Source organism: Microcaecilia unicolor, chromosome 8, assembly GCF_901765095.1.
Source record: "Microcaecilia unicolor chromosome 8, aMicUni1.1, whole genome shotgun sequence".
NCBI classification, from domain to species: Eukaryota; Metazoa; Chordata; class Amphibia; order Gymnophiona; family Siphonopidae; genus Microcaecilia; species Microcaecilia unicolor.
Window position 1 is genome coordinate 61462384 of NC_044038.1, and position 22744 is coordinate 61485127.

A 22744-nucleotide genomic window follows, 5' to 3' on the forward strand; every position below is an offset into this window, starting at 1 on the left:
TAGCTTACAAAAGGTTGATCACAAGTTGATTTATTCATTTACTGCAGGAGTCACTAGCCTGGTTATGGACTCCTGCGGTAATCTTAGCTGCCATAAAATGCCTTATTTTACCACAGCAAAGTAACTTCCCTCCTTAGTCATGTTTTTAGGATACCGCCATGAGAGAAATTTGTATACAACAGAAGCAGTGCGTACAAATCTATCTTGACAATATTCATTGCAGATACCCTGAACACCTGACTAGATGGAGGTCCCCAAGCCAGGTTTGGAACCCACCCCTCTACCTGATCTCTTTATATCCCTTTTGGATTCTGGCACTTCATCACCAAAAGGCAGGTATAATGCCCAGTTAAATATTTCTTTTCCAGGGTGCACCCCTGGGCAAACCTCAGGCCAATGAGAGTTTTCCATGAGCAGCTGTACTCTTACAAAATGGATACATTGGGGTTTTTTTTTATTATTGTACATATTACACAACAACCATAAAATGCAGACTACACTGTACAAAATATTAAAAGTCATTCATTCATGAACATCACAGCCATAAAAGATTTTCTGTATGGACATTCAGTACTTTTTTTAGGGTTTTAAATGACTGACAATGTTTTTGAACATTTCAAATTTATATTACTTCTGTAAGCTATAAAAGTGTCAATATCTTTATTTACAACATAAGCTTATTTATACATTACTGATAATGTGATTTAGGGGCCAAGATAATGGCATTGCTCTATGCCAGCATAAACAAGACTTGGGTTCAATTCTTTAGACTTGCTCCCTTAAGCTGGTGGACAAGGAAAATCACATAGGCAGTGTGTCTGCAGCAGGGGCGTATCTGGAATCCGGCGGTAGGGGGGGCCAGAGCCAGAGAGGGGGGGCACATTTTTGCCTCCCTCCCCCCCCCCGCCGCCGCCTCTCTCCACCCCCTCCCCGCCGTCAACCCTCCCCCGTTGCTTACTTTTGCCTGCGGGGGGCCCCAACCCCCGCCAGCTGAGGTCCGACCCGCAATCTCCATATTTCATCTTCCTCCGTGGCCATGTGCTTCAAGGAAGTAACGCTGCAGTGCTGATTGGTTGAATCCAGTTCGGCGTCAGACGCCGAACTGGATTCAACCAATCAGCACTGCAGTGTTACTTCCTTGAAGCACATGGCCACGGAGGAAGACGAAATATGGAGATTGCGGGTCGGACCTCGGCTGGCGGGGGTTGGGGCCCCCCGCCAGCAAAAGTAAGCAGCGGGGGAGGGTTGACGGCGGGGAGGGGGGCCAGGGCGAAATCTGCGGGGGCCCAGGCCCCTGTGGCCCCACGCAGATACGCCCCTGGTCTGCAGCACTCAGAATGGAATCCTGACCATTATTTAAACCTAAGAGCATAGTTATATAAGGTTCTGCATCTGAACCAGATATTTGCTGAAATGATTCAAGTAAGCAGGAGGGAGGAAATACAAAATATGGAAAAGTCATCAAGTAGCTACGTACATATCGAAGGGTCATAACCCAGTTTCAATCACATTGGAGCCAAAAGTACAGGAGGAGATTTCTAAGCAAATATCAAAGGAAACTGAACTAGATAATAGAAGGAAATCACAAAGCAGATATACATGTAATGTTATCCAATAAAGGATAATATTATTGAACCATGTGCCAAGATCTTCCAAGTGGTCTCAATGATGACCAAGAATAAGATCAAAGTCACAGCTTGGCATTTTGCTACATTTCACTTGCTGGACCCACTCAAAGGTTATATTTTTAGTGTGCTGGTACACAACACAGCTACCTAGAATTGGTAGCATTTTGTCAGAAATATCTTATCATAAAATCTAATCTATAAAAAGAAAGAATAAATTAAAAAATATATTTTAAACCCTCCCACCTCAAAAACATTGATTTGCAATATAACAACTTTTCAGTCCAAGGGGAAGAGACAGACAAAAAATATGCTGGGGGGGGGGGGGGGTAGGGGGTCAATATATCTCTCAGTGCTACCTCTGCCAGGGGTAGAGACTAAAGCCATTTGAAAGATGCAATGAATACAGGGGCATAAATTTGTATCCTATGACTCAGAGGTTGGAGTTCAAGCACTACCTTCAAAAACTGGTCCTTGAAGTGATGCAAGCTGACCTGTGTTTTTTCAGAGGAGTCATACAGAATATTCCAAGAGATTGATTTGCACAAAATGGTTAACTTGGTGTTAAGTGACAAAGTTAGCTTCTTTAAAACCACAGACAATTTGGTGCTGGTGTTCAGACAATGACAGAACTTCAGTTAACTCTTCCCTCCTTTTCTCCTGCGCTTGCTTTGCTTTTTCTGTAGCTTTTCCTTCCTAGCTGCAGCCGTGGTGAAGGTGATACAATGAGAATCCAGGAAGTCCAGCAGCTTCCCTGCGGAGATCTTAATTCCATTCTGTTTGAGCTCTGCCTGCAGCTCCGCCAGCTCCAAGGGCTGGTACAACAGGATCTTGCGATGCAGCTCAGGGTTCAGGCGGATGTAATGCCTCAGTGCTTCTGTCCTGTCCTTCTCCTGGATTGCAGCTTGAGAGGGTGTGATTGCTGCCTCCTCTGCTTCATCCTTTTCCTCACTAGCTGAGAATGCCATCTCAAACTCATTAGTCAGAGAACTGAAAATAAGCAGGAAAGTTATCAGGTATAAGGATAAGAAGGTAAGAACTGACCCAAACATGCATTATAAAAACCTTATTTCTGTACTATACACATTCATGTAAAAAGTTCATGTTAACAAGTCGTTTAAAAAAAAAAAAAACAGAACTGTATACATGATTTTTTTTTTTTTAACTGACATGCATATTTCCCTGTAGTTCACCTCCTTCCCCTAATGTGCAACCCCTATGGTGATCAACCACCCTCTCCTTCTATCTGTGTGACTCAGTGGCGTAGTCACAGGTGGGCCAGGGCCCACCCACTTAGGGCTCAGGCCCACCCAACAGTAGCACATGTTTATCGGTAGCTGGTGGGGATCCCAAACTCTGCCAGCTGAAGACTTCCTCCTGAAGGTAATGAAAATGCTACTCTCCACGATACCGGCACCTACGCATCCTCAGTTTTCAGTGCATGCCTGCTGTAGACTGCCAAGGTGGAAAGAAGCGTTTTCCCTCCAGCTGAGATTTTTTTTTTTTTTTTTGGGGGGGGGGGGGGGGAGAACACTTGGTGCCCACACACTTCTTGCCCTTGCCCACCCAAAATCTGTTGTCTGCCTACGCCCCTGGTGTGACTCTTAATTCTTGACTTTCTTTTTTTAAATCTAGATACATTTTGATGACTGCAATTTCATTTGATAGTATGCATCACATTTTGGGTCTTGTCTTGAGATGAAATACTTTTTAATTACAAAGTAAAAAGTATTTATCATCTTAGTACTTTTGTACTTCCAAAACTAGTACTTGTACTTAGTAATGTTCACAGCCCTGCACATATTTCAGTGTGATTTCATATTGAACTGATTATTATAACATGGCTCATCTGTCGCTCCCATAGCCAGACAGTGCCCTCGGAATTCATCTATCTATGAATATCAGGACTTCTTTCATTGTAATAACTCATTACGAATTCTGTCTTTTGGTTGGATGTTCAAGCAAAACAAAACACACACACACAAAGACAATTAAAGGACTCAGTTGGCAAGTCAGAACAAATGTAATCAGAAAAATTCACACTTCTCTTTTAGTTTTTATTTCATTCCTAAAGAGATATTAATTGTAATTCATCCATTTTACAACCAAAAATCAGGCTGGAGTGAATAACTATTCATGCTGGCTGGCAAATAAATAAGTTTATCACAGAAACCCAGAAGAGGGGCTGTGTAATAAATAAGGCACAAAGAAGCATTTAATAAAGTATTTCAGGCCTGCTCAGCTCCAATCCCTCAGAATACACTGACTGTTGCATATCTTTATGCATGTGCCTCATTATCCCTCATCAGACATGCCAAATTACTCAGCTGGAAGTCAGTCCCCTATATATACAAAAGGAAACTGCACTGAGCATATTTAGGCAATGATATAAGCAAGAAATGATACATGCTTGCCCATACTTCTACTGTCACACTGCCCTAGATCTATATGAGTCAATGGGGAAAGCCCCAATGTTCACACAGAACACACTAAAATAAATGCTCATTATAGTCGGTAACCACATCATCAATGCCTTAGAAAGCTGTAGGGCATGAGAAACTACTAGTATACAATGTAAATACATGTCCAAAATAAACCAGTTACTTACGTGTAGCAGGTGTTCTCCAAGAACACAAGATAAGAATCCTCACATACTGGTGACATCATCTGACAGAACCTGCACGGGACGTTTCCTCAAGCACTTTCCAAAGCTTTTGAGAAAGCTTCACTGTCAATGCACGCCTGTTCCCATCTATTGCTGTCATGTGGGACATCCTCAGTCATTGCTAGAATACAACTCCTTGGGGACAAAGGCGAGTTGTGAGGATTCTTATCCTGCTGCCCTTGGAGAACAGGATAGCAACTGTGTTTTCTCCTTGGACAAACAGATTAAGTGAATTCTCAAATATGGGACACCCTAGATACAGCCTGCCTTCAACAGCAAAAAAGGGAAATAAAACCCAGTGGTGCTGTCCATAAGCCATTATTATTAAGATGGACTTGGGAAAATCCACTGCTTATTTCTAGGATAAGCAGCATAAAATCAGTTTTATTGTTCTGAGATCTTGCCAGGTACTTGTTACTTGGATTGGCCACTGTTGGAAACAGGACACTGGGCTTAATGGACCTTCGGTCTGTCCAGTATGGCAACACTTACACTCTTATGTAACCAGCAAACATCCAAAAAGATTTTTGTTGGCAACAAGCCTTATTTAGAAGTTTTAATTTTGGGGGGGAAGAAAGCCTGGAAGTGAAAGAAAGAGGCTTAGGGGAGTTCTAGGCATTCATAAGTGCCTAGAACTCCGCAGCCCCTCCAACCCCATTGCTCTAGTTACCTATTGTTGCTATCTTTACAGGGAACCAGTAGAGCCTAGATCCTTAGTCCAACAAGGTTTTTTTGGTTCAAACAGATAATTAGGTAGCCATGCACTATGTGATCCTCAGATAGGGACAGGTTAATACCTCTTGTGTTGGGAAATTGTCAGTGTGAAAACAGACCATTTCTTATGGAATGTTTCTCAAAGACACATATCTGGAAGGCAGGAACCAACATCCTGGCAGACGAGTTGAGCTTTCTCCCAAATGAGTAGTCCCTGGATGGCAGAGTCACCTTTAGGATCTTTCAAAAGTGGGACACCTTCTTGATAGATAAATTTGCCACTGCAAGAAAGTTCCTCAGTTCTGCTCCAGAATAGACGCACATGGCAGACTAGCCTCAGATGCCTTCTTCCTTCAATGGGTCTTTTATATCCTCCATTTCCCCTTGTAGCAAATTCATATCAGTGGTGGGAGTACATTAAAAGCATGGTATTTTGGGAGGTCTACGGGATTCAAGGCAGAGGTTCTAGACTTTTTAAATAAAGCATATATACTGGGGAAAATATATTCTGCCTCATTGATGCAAGATATATTCCCATCTTATTGGTATTGGAGAAACAGACTCCATGCACTAATGATGTAGGAAGCACAGGGAGCGCACAAAACTCTTGTATTGGACCGATTTTGGAATATGATCTAATCTTAAAAGGAGGAGAGAAGTACTAGGATTGCAATTGCTACTAGCCAAAGGCCATCCTACGCATAAAATTTTCGTATGTAAAGGGGGGAGGGGTTGGGATAGATAAGAGTGTAAGAAATATTTTCTTAAAAACTGGGATTTCGGATATGACCTCTCTTTCTTTCTTTGTTTCAGATGAGAATGATTCATTACTAAGTGTACGGCAGTATGTACGCAAAGTTGCTTTTAAATGGGCACCTGGTCAAAAGAAACCATACAAAAAAAGTTTCAAACAAAAAAGTTCCCGACATAAAAGTCCCTGACAAAACAGGCTCCTGACAAAAGGGCCTGATGAAATAGATTTATTTTTGAATGGTACGAATTTGAAGGGTACAAAGAAATGGAGGAGCCATAAATTACTGAGAAAGTCCACGGCTTGTCACTTGAAAGTCCGGGCACCTGCCTACGGCTTTGTCTTCAATATCCACACTTGGTATCTAGTAAGAATCATAAATCTGCTTGAAAACATAATCCAACTTGATTAAGAGTCTATTTTGTCTTGGGTTTTTTTGTTGTGGGTTTTTTTTTTTGGGGTTAATCGTCTGTTTTGGTTTTAGTCTGTTTTGTTGGGGGGTTTTTGTCGGGGTTTTTTTTTGTATGGTCTATTATGTCGGGGTGCCTTTTAAATGAAACTTGTTATTATAAATTTTTGATCCTGAATAAAAACCATTTAAAATTAAAAGCCAGGGATTTTGGGAAGATGTTTGGGACAAGACTATAAAAATGGAGTGGGGTAGATTGGCCATTGAGTCCTGAGGTTTGCTTGTTGGGAATCCTACTTACTGCCCCCCATAATCAGAAGGAACATCTAATGCTATCCTTGTTGCTAGCCAATGACATTTGCAAAAGGCTGGAACAATATGGGAGGTTCCACTGTGGCTACCTGGGTGCAGATATGCGCAGAAGTTAGGGAATATGAGGAAAAAAATCACTGTTTCTTTGAAGGGACGGAAAGAACAAGTTAAGGAGAAATGGGCAGGTTTTGCACAACAATGTGATAATTCGCACCTCCAACGTTCTGAAGCCAACTCCGTGGCAGTGAAGCCGTGTAGGGTTCGGAATCGCCCCGCCCTCAAGGGAACTCTGTATAGTTGCCAGGGAAACAAACGCGACGTCAGAAAGAGACGGGACCAACCACAGGCCTCGCACTCGCTCTCAGTGCCACGCCCTCGGAGGGAAGGGAAGGCTGCATATAATATTCACCCACTGGAAGTTTGTTCCCTCCCTCCGAGTTCCAGGGTCATCGTCCATCCATCCCTCCCTCCCTCCCAGTTCCAGGCCCCCTCCCTCCGAATTTTAAAAGTCATCCTGACTTACCTCGCGCGGTAAAAAGCGTGCAGGCTCGGCACTTCCTTTTTCCCCTTCTCTGTCTCTCAGCTCTGATCCTGCCCTTGTGGAAACAGGAAATGAGGGCGGGACCAGAGCTGAGAGACAGAGAAGGGAAAACTGAAGTGCCGAGCCTGCACGCTTTTTACCGCTGCTGCCGGCTGCCGTAACCCCGACGAGGTCGGTCAGGATGACTTTTAAAATTCGGAGGGAGGAGGCCTGGAACTGGAAGGGGAGGGAGGGAGGGATGACAACCCTGGAACTCGGAGGGAGGGACGACGACCCTGGAACTGGGAGGGGGAACGGACGGAGAGAGGGGGGACCCTGGAATTGGGAGGGAGAGAGGGGGGACGCTGGAACTTCCCTTAAAAACATTAATGGCATTTAAATGAGAAACGGGCTTTTTTACTAATGTGATAATACAATGGAACCTTTCCAGAACTTACAAAGAGAAGATTGGAAAGTATGGGCTGGGGAGAGTAGGCAACCTGTGGCTCATTTTTTGGCTAGGCAATATGTGCATAGCTTTGTAGAACTAGAAGTCCCAGTTTCAGTGTTCTCCCTTTGGCCCACCAGTGCCCATATGTTGGCTTCACTTGAACCTCATTTTCCCACTTCACTCCAGCACTTATTGGCACTTTGTCAGTTCCTTACTCTTGTCCTTGGTTGGAGCTATGGGAGGGAAGGAAAGAATATGCTGAGATGGGGGAGGGGGTAGATATTTGTGTATTTTGCAACTGTTTACTGTAATTAAATTGCAAATAAGTGTATTGTCTTTGTAAGAGGTTGTTGCATGGGTTTCAGTAAAAATCGAATGACTTAAGAAAGCCTTTAGAGTATTCCATATTGCCCCTAGCTCTACGAAATTTATCTGATGAAGTTTTTTCTGAGCAGACCACATGCACTTGATGTGAAACTCATCTACATGAATTCCCCAGCCCACTTTGAATGCATCCATCAGAAGAGTTGCTTGAATTTGAAATGGTACTCCTTTCATCAGTTTGGAATGATCTCTCCACCAGGAAAGCAAGTCCCTTGGGCAACTTGAGAACACAGTGCAGTTCTGGGGACCCACAGAGACCAATGCTTCTGATGCTGATAGACCAATCTTATTAGTGCTGAAAAGCCTTTCCTTCTGTTTTTCTCTGCCATGAATGCCTCTTTAACATCTGGGAAAACAGAATACAATGAGAGGGGCCATGGTTGGGTCCCACGCATTACATTCACCAGTTGTGAGTATCTGTTATCAATATGGTCCTGTTGCACTGGGAACACCTCCACTGGGGGTCTTCTTAGATATATCATCTGGAAAAACAGCCGCAGCAAAATCAAACAATTCAATGATGAAAAATATCCAGATGGGAACCTGAGGCCTACAAATGGCCTAGTCAGGCTCACAACAAAAAATAAACTTGGGGAAAAAAAAACCACTGGTAAAACATACCTAGGGAAGTCTAATGGATGAAAATGACTACATAATAGCAACAGGACTTACACAATGAAAAACCACAAATCCAGGTCACTGAAAAAGGCAAGCTGTGGCAAGGGCGATGCAAAACACATTCATTAAGCTCCACAAAAAAACTAAGGACTGAGGAGGACCTGCACAGCTGCAGCAGACAGGAACAGGCACATATGCACGGTGAGCTCTCTCAAAAGTTCTGGAAAGTGCTGGAAGAAGCTTTCTGAGTAGGCTCCGATGGATAGCGTCACCCATATACGAGGATTCACTTATCCTGTTGGCCTTGGAGAATTTTTTCCTATCTTTTGCTTCCATTCTAATGAAGTCCAAGCAAAAGGAAACAATGCACCATGGAATAGTTTCCACAAGGACACAATTAAAATTTCATTTTTCCCCCATGGAAAATACATGGGTAAATAGATGGCTGCCTTGACATACCTTTACACTGAGTTGGTGTAAAGATATTTGTGGAACAAGGTTTGGGCAAGTCATTAAAGCTGCTGTAGCTAGGTAAGTGAATTGACATTTGAGTGTGGGAACAGAGGCAGAGAAGAAAGCACAGAAGGGCTGCATTTCTCGATTGCACTAAATATCTTTATTCTGGCACTTACAGAAAAACTGTTACTTGTCCACTGTAAGAGTAGAACGGTCACGTGTAAAACAATCTGATTGTTCCTACAATAAATCAAAGTTTCTTCTTTCTTAAAACCTTCTTCCCTTATGTATAGCAATTATGTGCCCACAAAATACAGCACAAACTAAAGAATGGACTTGGGGATGATGATACAGAAGTGGTGTGACTATGTTAAAAGATATGATTATTCTTCTCATGTATTGTATATGTTTATGTTTCAACGGTTTTTATTGAAAACAGTGTACACTTTTATCAACATCAAATATTCAATACGTACAACCAGTCATGAAATTCCCTTCTATGTTTAAATCTGTTTATTGACGTATTATATAAAACATATAGACATCATGCCCAACAAATAACCTTACTAATTCAACAGACAACTTGTAATCCGTCCACAAACATCAAGTCATTTTCTTCTTTTATCCCTTGACACTCCCTCCCCCCGCCCTCCCTTCCTTTTAGTATAAGGTTCAACAGTTTTTGTTAATGACAATTCAAAGATAACATTGTTAATCTGGTGCATATACAGAAATTCAGAGTATTTAAACAAGCTCTGTTTAAACCGTATGATACAGCTCGTTATCAAACTTTTACATTATTATCTCTACCCCTCCCCCCCTCTAAGTGTGAGTCGATATGTGCATGCTTTGACTTTCCATATTGAACTAGCTCCCTCCCGTCCCGGAGGAGGTCCTAGGTCTTATACTCTGATGACCCCCTCCCCCGTTCTGGAAGGTGACACTTTTATTGTGCAGACTTCGTCTACTATTCCAAGCTACCAAGTGCTTTGGTTTGTTCTATTAACCATGTGTGTATCTTAGGTGTAGCTTCTACTCCACCTTAACAGCTCTCCCATACACTGTGACATTTAACAACCCCACCTTCTCCCTTTACCCTCCCACTCCCCCCAACCTAATAATAAACAGAAAGAAAGAGAAAAAGAAGAAAAGAAAAAAAAAAAAAATGAAATTCCCTTCTAATCAAACATCAAACAGTTCGGGCCTACTGCTTTCACTTTTTATTCCGTTTCTCCAACCCCCCCCCCTTTCCCAGTTCCCCCCACCCCCAAAAATTCTCCTCTGTTGACCCTCCTATTCTCTCCCTCCCCACGGAAAACTCATAATCATCCTAAAGAGGAATTGACCCACCTACAACTTCAATATAGTGTCTACAGCACATTAAGTACAAAACTCTTACCCTTAGCTGATAGGGTATCTATATATTTTCCCCAGATCTTCAAAAACTGATTTCTTCGTTTTAGGGATCCTCTGGCTTATCTTGCCTCCCACATCAGCAGCTGGTGCACCATATTCCGCCAGTGCCAAAATTCTGGTACTGCCTCTGAAGTCCAGTTTTGAAGTATACATTTCTTTGCCAGAAGACACCCCTTACAAAAAAATAATGTTTCCTCTGAGGTATTTCCTCTGAATGACCCATATATATCCAGTAACATCTGTGAGGGGGTTCCTATTATTTCACAAGACAGCAGGTTTGACAGATAGGTGGCCACTCTGGACCAGAAGCCCTGTATGGCTTCACAGCTCCAAAATGCGTGATAGAATGTGTTTTCTGCGGTTTTACATCGCGAGCATATTGAATTTTGTGTTCCCCCAAATTTTGCTAATTGTACTTGTGTGAAGTAAGCTCTATGAAGTACTCGAAAAGCACATTCCCGATATTGGGCTCCACTAACTAAGTTTGCAATACCCTTCCACTTGTCTGTTAATGTCCCAGTTGGGAAGGGCTATTCCCAAATCTTTCTCCCACCGTTCTTTAACTGTTTTCAAGTCTTTATTCATCCCAACTGACCCTAATGCCTTATACACATCAGAGACAGATGGTTCAGTATCTGAAATTTCCTCAAAGAATTCTTTCAACTTGGACCCTGACTTTTGTCTCAATTTTTCCCCATCTAAAGAATGTATAAAGTGCTTCAGCTGGCAATAAGCAAAAGTGTCCCCCCATTGCATTGGCTCATTACCCAGTATTTGCTCTTGCAGTTTTATCTGTCCCTTGACTCCCATTACTTCTTCCAAACACGTTATTCCTCTTTCCTCCCATCTTTTAAATACTGGATTCTCCAAGCCTGACACAGTATTGTATGTTTATATACACACATATAAATATGCATCTATATTATATTGTACACTTGTAATGGAACTCTCTCAGACACCATACATAGTACCACAGGCACAATGACAAAATTTAAAACTTGAGACAGTTTCCAAAGATACTGAAATTTTAAATTGAAAAAATATGACACACTCTTAAAGGCTATTTGCCATTCAAATATCACTGTGGTGTGCAGTGGCCTTTGTGTGGCAGGGAGAGGAGTGAAGGTGGCAACGGGAGAGATGGGGGAGAGAAGGAGCAATGGTAGTGACTTGTTGGGAAGAAAAGGGAAGTGAAGAAGACAGCCCAGAACAAGTAATGGAGGCAATTGTTTTGGGAAGAAAGAAATACTGATAGTTGTGGCAGTCTCAGTGGAGTGAGGGAGAGACAGTAAGCGTGATAATGGTGATGCAAAGGGTGGGGGGAGGGGGAGAGAATGACTGTGGCAAACCACAGGGTGGTGGGAAGAAGGGTTGGAGAGAAAGGCGTGATGGTGCTGGTCTAAGCTGGCAGGGAAGAGGGTGAGACTGTAAATTTGGAGTGTGTGAGTTGGGTCTGTAATTCTCATAACAGTTTCTGAAGAGAAGCATAGTGCTTTGCTGTGATGTCTGATTTAGATGGAAGGGGGCAGAGTGCTAACACTAGAAGAAATCTCTAGATAACTATAAATGAAGACTAATGATACCATAGCCCTAGTCAGGTTCTCAAATAGGAAGATATGGTTGGATTCAAAAACATATTGCTCTGGGAGAAGTCAGGTGTGTAGCTTCATTGCGACAAGCATTTTTAGCAGCACTGAAACATTTGCTTTGCTCATAGTAATAGCTTTGGTGAATTCATTATTTCTCCCCCTTACCTTTGTGATCCAAAGGAGTTGTCACTACCAGCAGCTGATGAGCCTGTAGATTCCTGTGATGCTGTAGGCTGCTGCCTGCAATCAGTACTGAAAGGCCTGTCCTTAACTGGAGAGGAAGCAGAGAATAAAGCTTGTGTCTCCTCTTTCCTGGTCATCTTCTTGTGTGGCCTTTTAAATCTTCTGTGGCTTACTCCTGGGGGCTTCTCTGTAACTTCAACATTACCTTTAACTGGAGCTGGCTGGGAGCAGCTCGATACACCTGGCTGATGCTTCCTTACTGAAATGGAGGTGCTAGCACCTAATTTCAGGTTCTTTGGAAGTGGCACAGGTTGGTTAGCACACACTGTTACTTTCTGTTGATGCAGCTGCGAGGACAGGATCTCATCTTCCGAATCGGAACTCAAAGTCTGGTGGGTATATTGAAAAATTTCCTTCAGCTTCAAAACCATCCGACGCTTGGGAAGACAGCGGACCCCAAATCTGACAAAAGCAAATGCAAGGTTTCATTACAGGAAAGAAGCAAACAGCCAGCACAGCCACATCACATCATATTCTATTCTCTTGTTCTCACTAATGCTATTTTTTTTTAATATTAGGATTTAACATTTTTTTTATATATCTGTAGCTACTATAAATATTACCTTACTACTGTCTTGCTATTTTGCCTTTGGTGGCACCAGCTTGTCAGGAGCAAACTCCCCCCAGGCATATGGGTTTCAGAGACAAAGAAAAACTGGAGGATTTACTTTCTTGAAAAGGTTGGCTATAAATGTATGAATTAAATTTAATAGCACATAGACATATATCTTATCATTATAAAATAGCCTAGGCAGGCTATTATAAAATTAGCTTCATAAGGGATCATTTTAGAACAGTGAGTCTATAAAAATGTTCAAACACACAGTTATTTTACACCTCCTTGATAAAGGCAACACAGATGCCTATATACCTTTATAAAATAGCTCCCAGACAATGATGCAGTGCTGAATGCTGGAAAAGAAAAGGGTCGGAGACTTGGCCTCCAGACAGGGAGACCAGTTCTGTAAGACTTGGTCGCCATTTTGGGACTCCTTGACACCTGTTGCAAGAAGTAGGCTTTTGAACTGTTGAGGATAGGGGAAGGGTAGGGTTGGAGGTTGGTGGAAGGGGGGAAGGAATAAAGTAAACAGACACAATTTTCAGACTTACAGGCGAATGGTTTCTTTGCGCTATTATCAAAAATGTTTGTCATTTACTTGAGTTTGCTAAGAAACAAGATTCTAACGACAAATAAGAGGGATAAGGAAGGGGTGAGGGGGTGGGTTGATTGGGGATAAAAAGGAAAAACAGTGACGACTGGAGAAATATTAATAGTTGTTTGTCTCATCAGTATTGTCTTCTTGTTGCAATATTATGTATTTTTTTAAATTTATGTCAATAAACAGATTTAAACAAAAAAAAAAAAATAGCTCCCAGAACTATCTCCAATAAAGATACAAATGCTCTAAGGAAGCTATAAATGTATGGATATGGATATGCACCTATCTTTATAAAGTACACACGCACCTCACAAACTCCATTCCTGCTCAAACTACACTCCTGGGAACACACCTATGCAAACAGTATGTAAACATAGATGCTATAAAAAAAAAAACCACTTTTTATTTATAATCCACATACATTATCCATATACACTATTGTTCTTCAATGCACCAGTGGTACATCTTCATATAACAAGAAGCTTTATCAGATTTTGAGTTATCCCCTCATCATCCTCTTGCCCTTTTTCTCTCTCAACTTCCTGCCCCCCCCACCCGCCCCCGATGAATTCTATTTCATCCCTTACAAGATAATTCTGGGCTGCCTTTGACCACTCAATTCTCCATGATATATTACTTATCTCTTACACTCTCATTCCCAAGATTTTGCCATCCAAATACATTTCCATATATCCTCAAATAGTTGGGAGTCTACTGGCCCATAATGCTGTCAGATCATGTGCTGCCTGCATCTCTTCCCCTCCCCCCCCCCCCCCCCCCCAATAGTCCAAACTTCCTTCCACCAAAGAAAATAAATTTCCATACTGGTTCACAGCAACGAAGCAACCACAGTCAAAGCACTAATATGTGCTTGAGAGCCAGCCCATATGCTTGCTTCCAGCTAAGGCCCTGCTGATCTTGCCTATGCCTCAGAGAAAGCAGGGCCAGCAGGTCCTTCAAGGGCTGGTTCTCCTGCAAATATTGGTGCTTTGATCAGAGGGAGGGAGGTAAGGAAGAGCTGCAGATAGAGAGGGGAGAAGAGGGAGAGAAAGAAAGAGGTTAGACTTAGCAAAAGACTAGGGATTTAAGGATAGAGAAGACAAGAGTGATAGGAAATGGGAGAGTTGGGTTGAGGGAAAGAAAAAGTAGGTGTTATAAAACAGTCTGTCCTAAATTTATGCGGAGAGTTAACCAAGCGCTGGTCTGAATACTGGCCAGTGCCAAGTTAACTTCTGGGTCCCTGCTTAAGTGTCGTGAATACCCTCTCACCCCCGCCCCCCCCCCCCCCATAGCACCTAGCCCTCCATTCTGATCCTCCTCCCCCCCCCCCCAAAGAGGCAAGATTCCCCCTTCTACTACCAAAGTACCGTAAGGCTGTCCCTATTGTCAGTGGGGTGGGGGAAGTAGGGAGGAATCTTGCCTCTTTTAAAAAAAACACTGACCACCGTGGCCTGGGTATCTTCCATAAGAACAGTTATACTGAGTCAGAACAATGATCCATCTAGCTCAGTATCCAGTTTCCAACAGTGGCCAAGCCAGGTCACAAGTACCTGGCAGAAACCCCAATGTCAAATCTGAATTTGTGTGCGCTACTACTATGCACTTACATACAGCTATGTTGTATGCTGATGGGTGGGGATGGGAAACACAGTTGAAATTTGAAACAGTGATAGTTGACTTTTGCAAAATTTAATTTTGAATTTGTTTTTGTCTATCTACTACTACTACTTATTTCTAAAGCGCTACTAGATGTACGCAGCACTGTACACTTGAACATGTAGAGACAGTCCCTGCTCGACAGAGCTTACAATCTAATTAGGACAGACAGACAGAACAAACAAGAGATAAGGGAATATTAAAATGAGGATGATAAAATAAGTGAAAATGAAGCCACTGCTTAATGGTCAATCTACCTTTAAAGATCAGCAAACAGTGATTTGCAAGTTTTGTAAAGGCGAATTCAAGTATCATCACAGCACGACATCTCTATCCTACCATCTCCACAATAAACACGCATTTTCTTCATCCCAACAACAATCTACTTCTAATCAACATCAGCCTACCCTACTTCAGTTACAACAGAGTCAGAATAAGCCGATGGATCCAATTAACAAGGAAAACCTTTTCAACTGTTATCACCAGGTGGTTAGCCAAGGACAGTTGCCCCATTAACATGTCAAACCTATGTACTTCCGAGCAGGCCAAAATTGATGCACGCATCAGAGATCTGTTCAAAGCAGAAAAGAACTAGGTTAAAGCACTTGTGGATGAAGCGACATGCTAAATTTACAGCAGATTATTGGACATCATTAGCCAATGACAGCTACTTGGGAGTCGTGTGTCACATGCTGGACCATACTTGGACTCTACAGTTTTATCTACTAACTGTTTTACCATGTGGCAGAATGCCACTTTACTTCAGCTTGTGCAGAATACTTCAGACTCCCCATTCCCTTGCATCCCAACTATGACAAAGTCACAACTATCAGTACTGACAACACTTGCAATGTAACTGCTGTGGTTGGTCTGCTGCCTTTTGAGTACATGCCATACTTTGCTCACAGTCTCCAGTTGTCTGTTAACAAAGCAATGGGCGAGTGTGGCATAGATGTCTTGGAAAAATATAGAAAAATTATCGGCCACTTCAAACACAGCCCTTCAAATCAAGTGGAGTTGGAGGACCACAGAGAAATGGATTTTGAAATATTTGTTCAGGACGTGTTCATGAGGTGGAATTCTGAAATGTTTGTTCAGGACGTGTCCATGAGATGGAATTGTACCCTAGACATGATCGAGAGACCGTTTCAGAAAAAAGAAGCGGTGATGGCAACTTTGACCCAATCTTCTGCGTGGGAGAAGCTTCACGTGATGCAGACCATTCTTGAACCATGTAAACATGCAACGGATTTGCGTGGTGGAGATTGATATATCTCATGTTCGGTGATACTGCCAACCATATGCCATCTTCATCATGCTATGATGGTGTCCGACAATGATCCAGCAAATGTGGTTTGCTTCAAGAAGCATTTAGTGCCGATATAAGAGGCCGACAGCTAAAATGGTCCTGGTCAACACTGCAAGTACATTGGACCCCCACTTCTGAAGTATATGCCAAAGAGTAGCAAAGCAATGTCTGGAAGGAGCTGCAGAGTCTAGTATCAGGTGATGAAACAGATGCTGAGACTGATACCCCATAGAAAGAACCATCAAAAAAGAAGGTTCACTTATACACAGAGTATTCATCAGATTCTGACAATGAAACATTATTGGAACCAATACCTGGTAACAAGGTTGTTGACCATTACATTGCTGAACCTCAGATAGACGAAGTGGTGGAAGAAACATGAAGTGTCACATTTAATCATTGTTAGACTAGCTATGAAATACTTAGAAAACCAGCTACAACTGTCCCTCGTGAGAACTTATTTTCATTAGGACACATTGGGGGGGCTCATTTTCAAAGCACTTAGACACACAAAGTACCAAAAGGATAATTCTATAAGGGGCGCCTAGTTTAAGAGAGCAAGCAAACTGTTAGTGATTTGCAATTTATCCTTAAAATCGAGTGTGGTACCGGAAGATTGGAGGGTGGCCAATGTATCGCCGATTTTTAAAAAAGGTTCCAGGGGAGATGCGGGAAATTATAGACCGGTGAGTCTGACGTCGGTGCCGGGGAAAATGGTAGAGGCTATTATAAAAAACAAAATTACAGAGCACATCCAAGGACATGGATTACTGAGACCAAGTCAGCACGGTTTTTGTGTGGGGAAATCTGGCCTCACCAATTTACTTCAATTCTTTGAAGGAGTAAACAAACATGTGGACAAAGGGGAGCCGGTTGATATTGTGTATCTGGATTTTCAAAAGGCGTTTGAAAGGTACCTCATGAAAGGCTACAGAGGAAATTGGAGGGTCCATGAGGGTCATGGGATAGGAGGAAATGTCCTACTGTGGAGTAAAAACTGGTTGAAGGATAGGAAACAGAGAGTGGGGTTAAATGGGCAGTATTCACAATGGAGAAGGGTAGTTAGAAGGGTTCCTCAGGGGTCTGTTTGCTCTTTTCAATGACGAGTGGTTCCAACTTCTCACTCCCATCCATATTGCAGCAAAGGAGGATCATCAGACGGTCCTTCGACGTTTTACCTCCTGTAGTTTCAGCTTGTTTGAATGCAAGTGTTCCATCAGGAATCGCTCACCAGTAGAGACCGTTTTCATCAGCATTGAAAATGTCATGAGGTGCAAACTCGTTCAAGATGGTAGGAAGAACTGAAACAACCCAATTTTTAGCACCAAAGTCATCAGCGTCTTGTTTTTCACCATGCTGTTTCTTGAATTTTATGTTGTTCCTCTCCTTCCATCTTTCCAACCATCCAACAGTGGCTTTGAATTCAGTTAGTCCAAGACTTTCAGCTAGCTGATTAGCTTTCTCCAAAAGCAGTGGACCACTGACAGGAAACTGTCTGCTCCTGACTTGAGAAAACCACCGAAGAAGAGCATCTTCTACCTCCTCAGCTTTTCCCGCCCGTATTCGTTTCCGGTGTGGATTTGTATTATTTTGCCAGTCTTCCAGAAGCTGGTCTTTCTGCTTCAAGATACGTGAAATTTGACTGAGATTGACACCATATTCTTTAGCAATAGATGCTTGGCTTTGTTTTCTAATTTTTTAAGAACTTCTATTTGTTCAGCCAGTGTTAAAGTCTTACAGTTGTGTGATGATGACGACTCCAGTGTACACTCTAACAACATTCTTTCGCTTATTCTGCATGTGGAAGTTAAAGGGGCGGTAAATTTGAAATCTCGTTGGTTGTCACGCGCCATTTGGCTTCCATATTCCGTGCATGCACTTATGCGGAGTCTTTCCTGCAGAGGAGCGGTCTTAAACCATGCATATAAGCGAATCTTGCACTTATCAGTGGTGCGCTAAAACGAAGTTTGTCCCCATAGAAATTGATGGCGCCAAAAACGGGACCGAAGTGCGGCATGCAGTTAAACAGAGCATGCGCTTATCTGACGTGCACTTAAATAGAGTGCACTGTATATACATCCTTCTAGGGCCCTGATGGCGAACCTATGACACGCGTGTCAGTACTGACACGCGTAGCCATTTTCGATGATACGCGGCCGCATGTGGCCGCATACAGAGAAGCAGCGGCGTTCCTTGCTGACACCCGGGCGGATCGCCGATGCGCCCCCCCCCCCCAATGTGCAGCACGACCTCCCCCCCGGCGAAATCACACCCCCCCCGGTGCATGTTTACCCGTGTGCGCTCCTATTGGCTCCCTCCGAGTCCTCCACTCGTTCCCTCCCTGCTGCTCCCTCTGCCCCGGCTCCTGCACGGCCGTTTGACCTCACTTCCGGCCGGCGGAGCAGAGAGCAGCGGAATGCCGTGGGGGACGCATCTCTGAGGGCCCTGTGATCGCCATTACCAGCAACCATCATCCAATCTACTGTTCTGGGGTGTCGTGGATTTCTAATTGACCATCATTACTGAGATAGGTGAGGGGGAGGCTGGGAGAGGCGAGGGCATGTGCTATGGGTGCCGTTTCCCGCCATTAGAAATAGCGGCAGCCATCTTAATTTACATAAGGTGGTCAGTTAGGCTAGTTAACCCCTAATTGCCTGCAGGGCTAACAGGCTATCTATAATTCTATCTTCTGTCACTGCCCCCCTGATGGAGAACCCAAAAAATAAAAAAACAAGGTTAAGTAAAGGAAGTGGTAGTAGCAGTAGCCGACCCTTTCAAGAGACATGGACCGAGATGTATGGCATTATAGAAAAAAATGGCAGATCATTTTGCGTTCTATGTACTGAAACGGTAGTAAGCAGAACGTGGAATATAAATAGACATTTTGAAACTAATCATTCCCAGCTCTTGAAAAAAAGTGAGGATGAAAGGAAGGAATACATTTCCAGGCAGCTACACTTTTATAAGAGCCAATCTAATTCCATCCTTACATTTGTAAAAGGTTCTACAAATTTAACATCTGCAAGTTTAAGCATTGCTCACTCCATAGCTCAGCATGGAAAAGCACTCAGTGAGGGAGGATTTATTAAAGAAACTCTCCTAAGATGTGCACCAGTTCTATTTCACGATATGCAGAATAAAGATGCAATTATTAAGAGAATATCTGAGTTACCAGGAAATTTGGAGTGCCTGGATCCGATTACCAGACACTTTTAGCACCCTGAAAAATATAGCAATGGCTTTACTCACAATTTTTCCCTCTACGTACTTTTGTGAAACCTTATTCTCAGCGTTAAATAATATCAAAACCAACAAAAGAAACAGATTGAAAGATGAAGTTAGTAGTGCTTGCTTGGGCTTGAAGTGTACAAAATACCAACCTTCAATTGAAGATTTAGCCAATGAAATTCAGCAACAAAAAAGTCACTAATAGGCAGATTAGTTAAAGAATTCCCCCTCCCCCTCACTTATCTTAGTTCACGGCACCCCACACAAGTTAAATAATATCAAGACCAACAATAGAAACTGACTGACAGATGAACAAAGAAGTCACTAAGCAGGTAAGTTAAATAATTAGGTTTTGGTTTATTAAATACAGTTATATATTACAATTATACATTTTTGTTATTTAAACTATAAATATCGCGAAATTATGGTTTTTTTCTCGAAGTGACACACCACCCGAGTTATGCTCGGTTTTTTGGCGAATTTTGACACACCAAGCTCGAAAGGTTGCCCATCACTGTTCTAGGGCAAAAAATATGGGTATGCCCATAACTGGGGTATGTGTCAGATGTGGCCATACGAAAGTCTCTTATCAACATTCTATCTGGGACTGCCCTCCCATTCACGCCTTTTGGACTAAAGTTTGGGCTTTATTGGGTACAGTTTATCAGCAGAATTGGATGGCCACGCCATAGATGTGTATTTTGGATGATATCACTGGCATTGACGAGGGCAACCGTAAAATAGTTCTTTATCTGCATAAGGTTGCCCTTATAGCTACGTAAGCGCTGTATTTTGCTGCAGTGGATTCACCCCACCCACTCTGACACAATGGAAAAATCTTACTTACGAATTGCTCACCATGAATGCCTTACTGTGGAGAAGGGTGGCATGAAAACTCGGAAGCGCTCTGTTAAACTTTGGACTCCATACTTACAGACCTTTTCAACCAGAATTTGTTCTGCTTTTTCTAATAGGGGATATGAAGTTTGGGAGAGGGGAATTTGGGGGGGGCCTTTGAAAAGTTTGTCAAACTTCAGGTGCTTTTTTGTAACAGTTTTGGTTTTGCTTTACATGTTGGAATTGCATTATTTGGCTATATTCTGTGCGACAATAAACATATTTTGAAATAAAAAAAAAAAGAAAGGAAGAATCAATAGGACAGAATAGGGACAAAGGAAGAAGGGGAAAAGTAATATGATTCACAGATCCAGCTGCAGTGATTGCTCCACCTAAAGGGTCTTTTAATAGAAAGGTTTTTAGGCCAGTTTTGAACTTCTCACACAAATGTTTGAGGTAGAGATGCAAGGGAGGGAATTCTATAGTGAGGGTCCACTAACAAAAATTTTTTGTCCGGATGTGGTGGAAAGATGGGATGACTAAAAGTTTAAGGTGAATGGAACAAAGAGTTCTGGATGGTGTGTAAGGAATCAGGAGACATGAGAGGTAAAGGGGAAGTCCCGAATGGAGTACTTTTAAGGTCAGGAATATAATTTTGTAGGTAATATGGTACAAAATGGGGAGGCCAGTTTTCATTCCAGAGGAGAGGGCTGATGTGATCAAATATCTGTGATTGGGTAGGCATATAGCAGAATTTTGAGCAAGTTGAAGGTGGCGAAGGTCCTGAGTCTTAGTGCCCTAACGGGCATTGCAATAGTCAAGGCATATCTTCATGAGAGTGTAAAATGTTCATCTTGTCTATACGATCTTTGAGTTGGTTAAGGACAATGTTTTTCTGTTAATTTGCATACAAAAGGTTGGGTGATCAAGTGAAAGTTTGACACCAGAGCTGGCCCTACTTTGGGGTTCTTAATTGTGGGACAGATGTAGGCGGCCTTATATACTTTAGAAAAGCAACCAGAGCTCTAACAATTAACAATCAGGGATTCTTCAAAACGCTTAATAAAGCAAGATAGGAGAGTTTTGTGTGGGGCCATCATAGGTTGGATTGTGTGAAGCACCTCGGAGAGGAAAGGTTAAAAGTTGCTATTTAGGGTAGAAGAATCACCTTTGTCTCAGTGAAAAACGTTGGAGACGTCGATGGTGAGGTTCTAGGGAGGGTCGACTGGAGAGAGATACCAACCATAATGTCAGCCATCACATTACGGTTGGTATCAAAAGATGTACTAGTGTCATTAGTAAGGGATTGTAAGATATGGTAGATTTTGCCAGTATTAGGGGTGCACGCATGTGGGTGAAATAATACTTTTTCTTTGCTGCTGTGATGGGTATTTTGTAATAGTGTGCAGTTGAGCGATAGTTGCTCAGTCTGGAGTTAGAGCCATGCTTTTTCCTCCATTGCCACTCAACCTGCCTAAGTTGACATTTGACCAATAGAAGATTGTGATCAAATCAGGGGGCTTTATGCAATTTGGGGAGGGATGCAAGATGATTAATCAGAGGAGCAAGGTTATTATAAATGCTATTAAGTACTTCATGCCAAAGGGTAACTGAGTATCCAAGTTAAGTGTGGAAAAATCATCTAAGGGAAGGGAAAAAAACATCTGGAGAATGTTTCAATTGTGATGTTTCTAAGATCTCTGGATAGGGTGGGTAAGGGACAGGTATTAATCACTACTAGTTAATTGATTGTGAGGTTAAATTTAATAAAAAAGTGGTGTGGATGCCTGGAGGTTAAGAGGGGGGTAAAAAGACTGAGTGTATGTCTTGCATTATGGGTTGGTAGTATGATGTGAGAATAGAGTGGCAAACTTAAGAAAATGATGGACGTCAGCGCTGTGGGGTGCGGGTTGAGGTCCTCAAGAATAACTGGGTGGGGAAAGTGAAGATAGTGATCACTAGTGAGTGATGGGAGGAGGTTGGGAACACTGACCCCCCCCCCTTGGAATTTGAGATCTCATTTAAACGACTGGACTGCATATGGCTTTGCCTGGCCTGTTGTGGGAGGCCGGCAAAGCGGTAATGAGAGGGGAGATTATATCATACCTGGCTCATCGCGCAAAGACATTACATAATTAAATTCTTGCATTGACAGTGCAGTTACAACAAGCCCATGGGGAACTGGCTCGAAATCTCACTAGGGAAACCAAAGAGCAATATCTTCAATTACAAAATGCATTAAATAGCCTCATTCATCAGAGAACACTGCATACATTACAATTCAGTTGCCATTGTTTATTCAGATATAGGAATCGGATGGGCACTTGTTTGGCCAGGCTGGTACATGCCGAGGCAGGGCCACGTCTTGTCCCACTTCTGCGCGACCCAGTGGGGGCTACCA

At 42.6% G+C, this 22744-nt stretch overlaps 1 protein-coding gene across 6 annotated transcripts in view; it reads right to left on the minus strand.

Annotated features, from left to right (window-relative positions):
* Positions 1-1327: 1327 nt before the first annotated feature.
* SLX4 (SLX4 structure-specific endonuclease subunit) overlaps positions 1328-22744 on the minus strand; it is a 125219-nt gene continuing 103802 nt past the window's right edge. For 5 of the 6 annotated variants that reach the window (XM_030211227.1, XM_030211228.1, XM_030211225.1 and 2 more), the window contains 2 exons: positions 12076-12555; positions 1328-2615 (listed from right to left, as the gene is read on the minus strand). In XM_030211227.1, the coding sequence (XP_030067087.1) occupies positions 2264-2615; positions 12076-12555 (832 nt within the window). In that variant the 3' untranslated portion in view covers positions 1328-2263. Of the gene's footprint in view, positions 2616-12075; positions 12556-13024; positions 13154-22744 lie in introns of those variants that run through there. The other variant, XM_030211229.1, reaches the window with a different exon arrangement.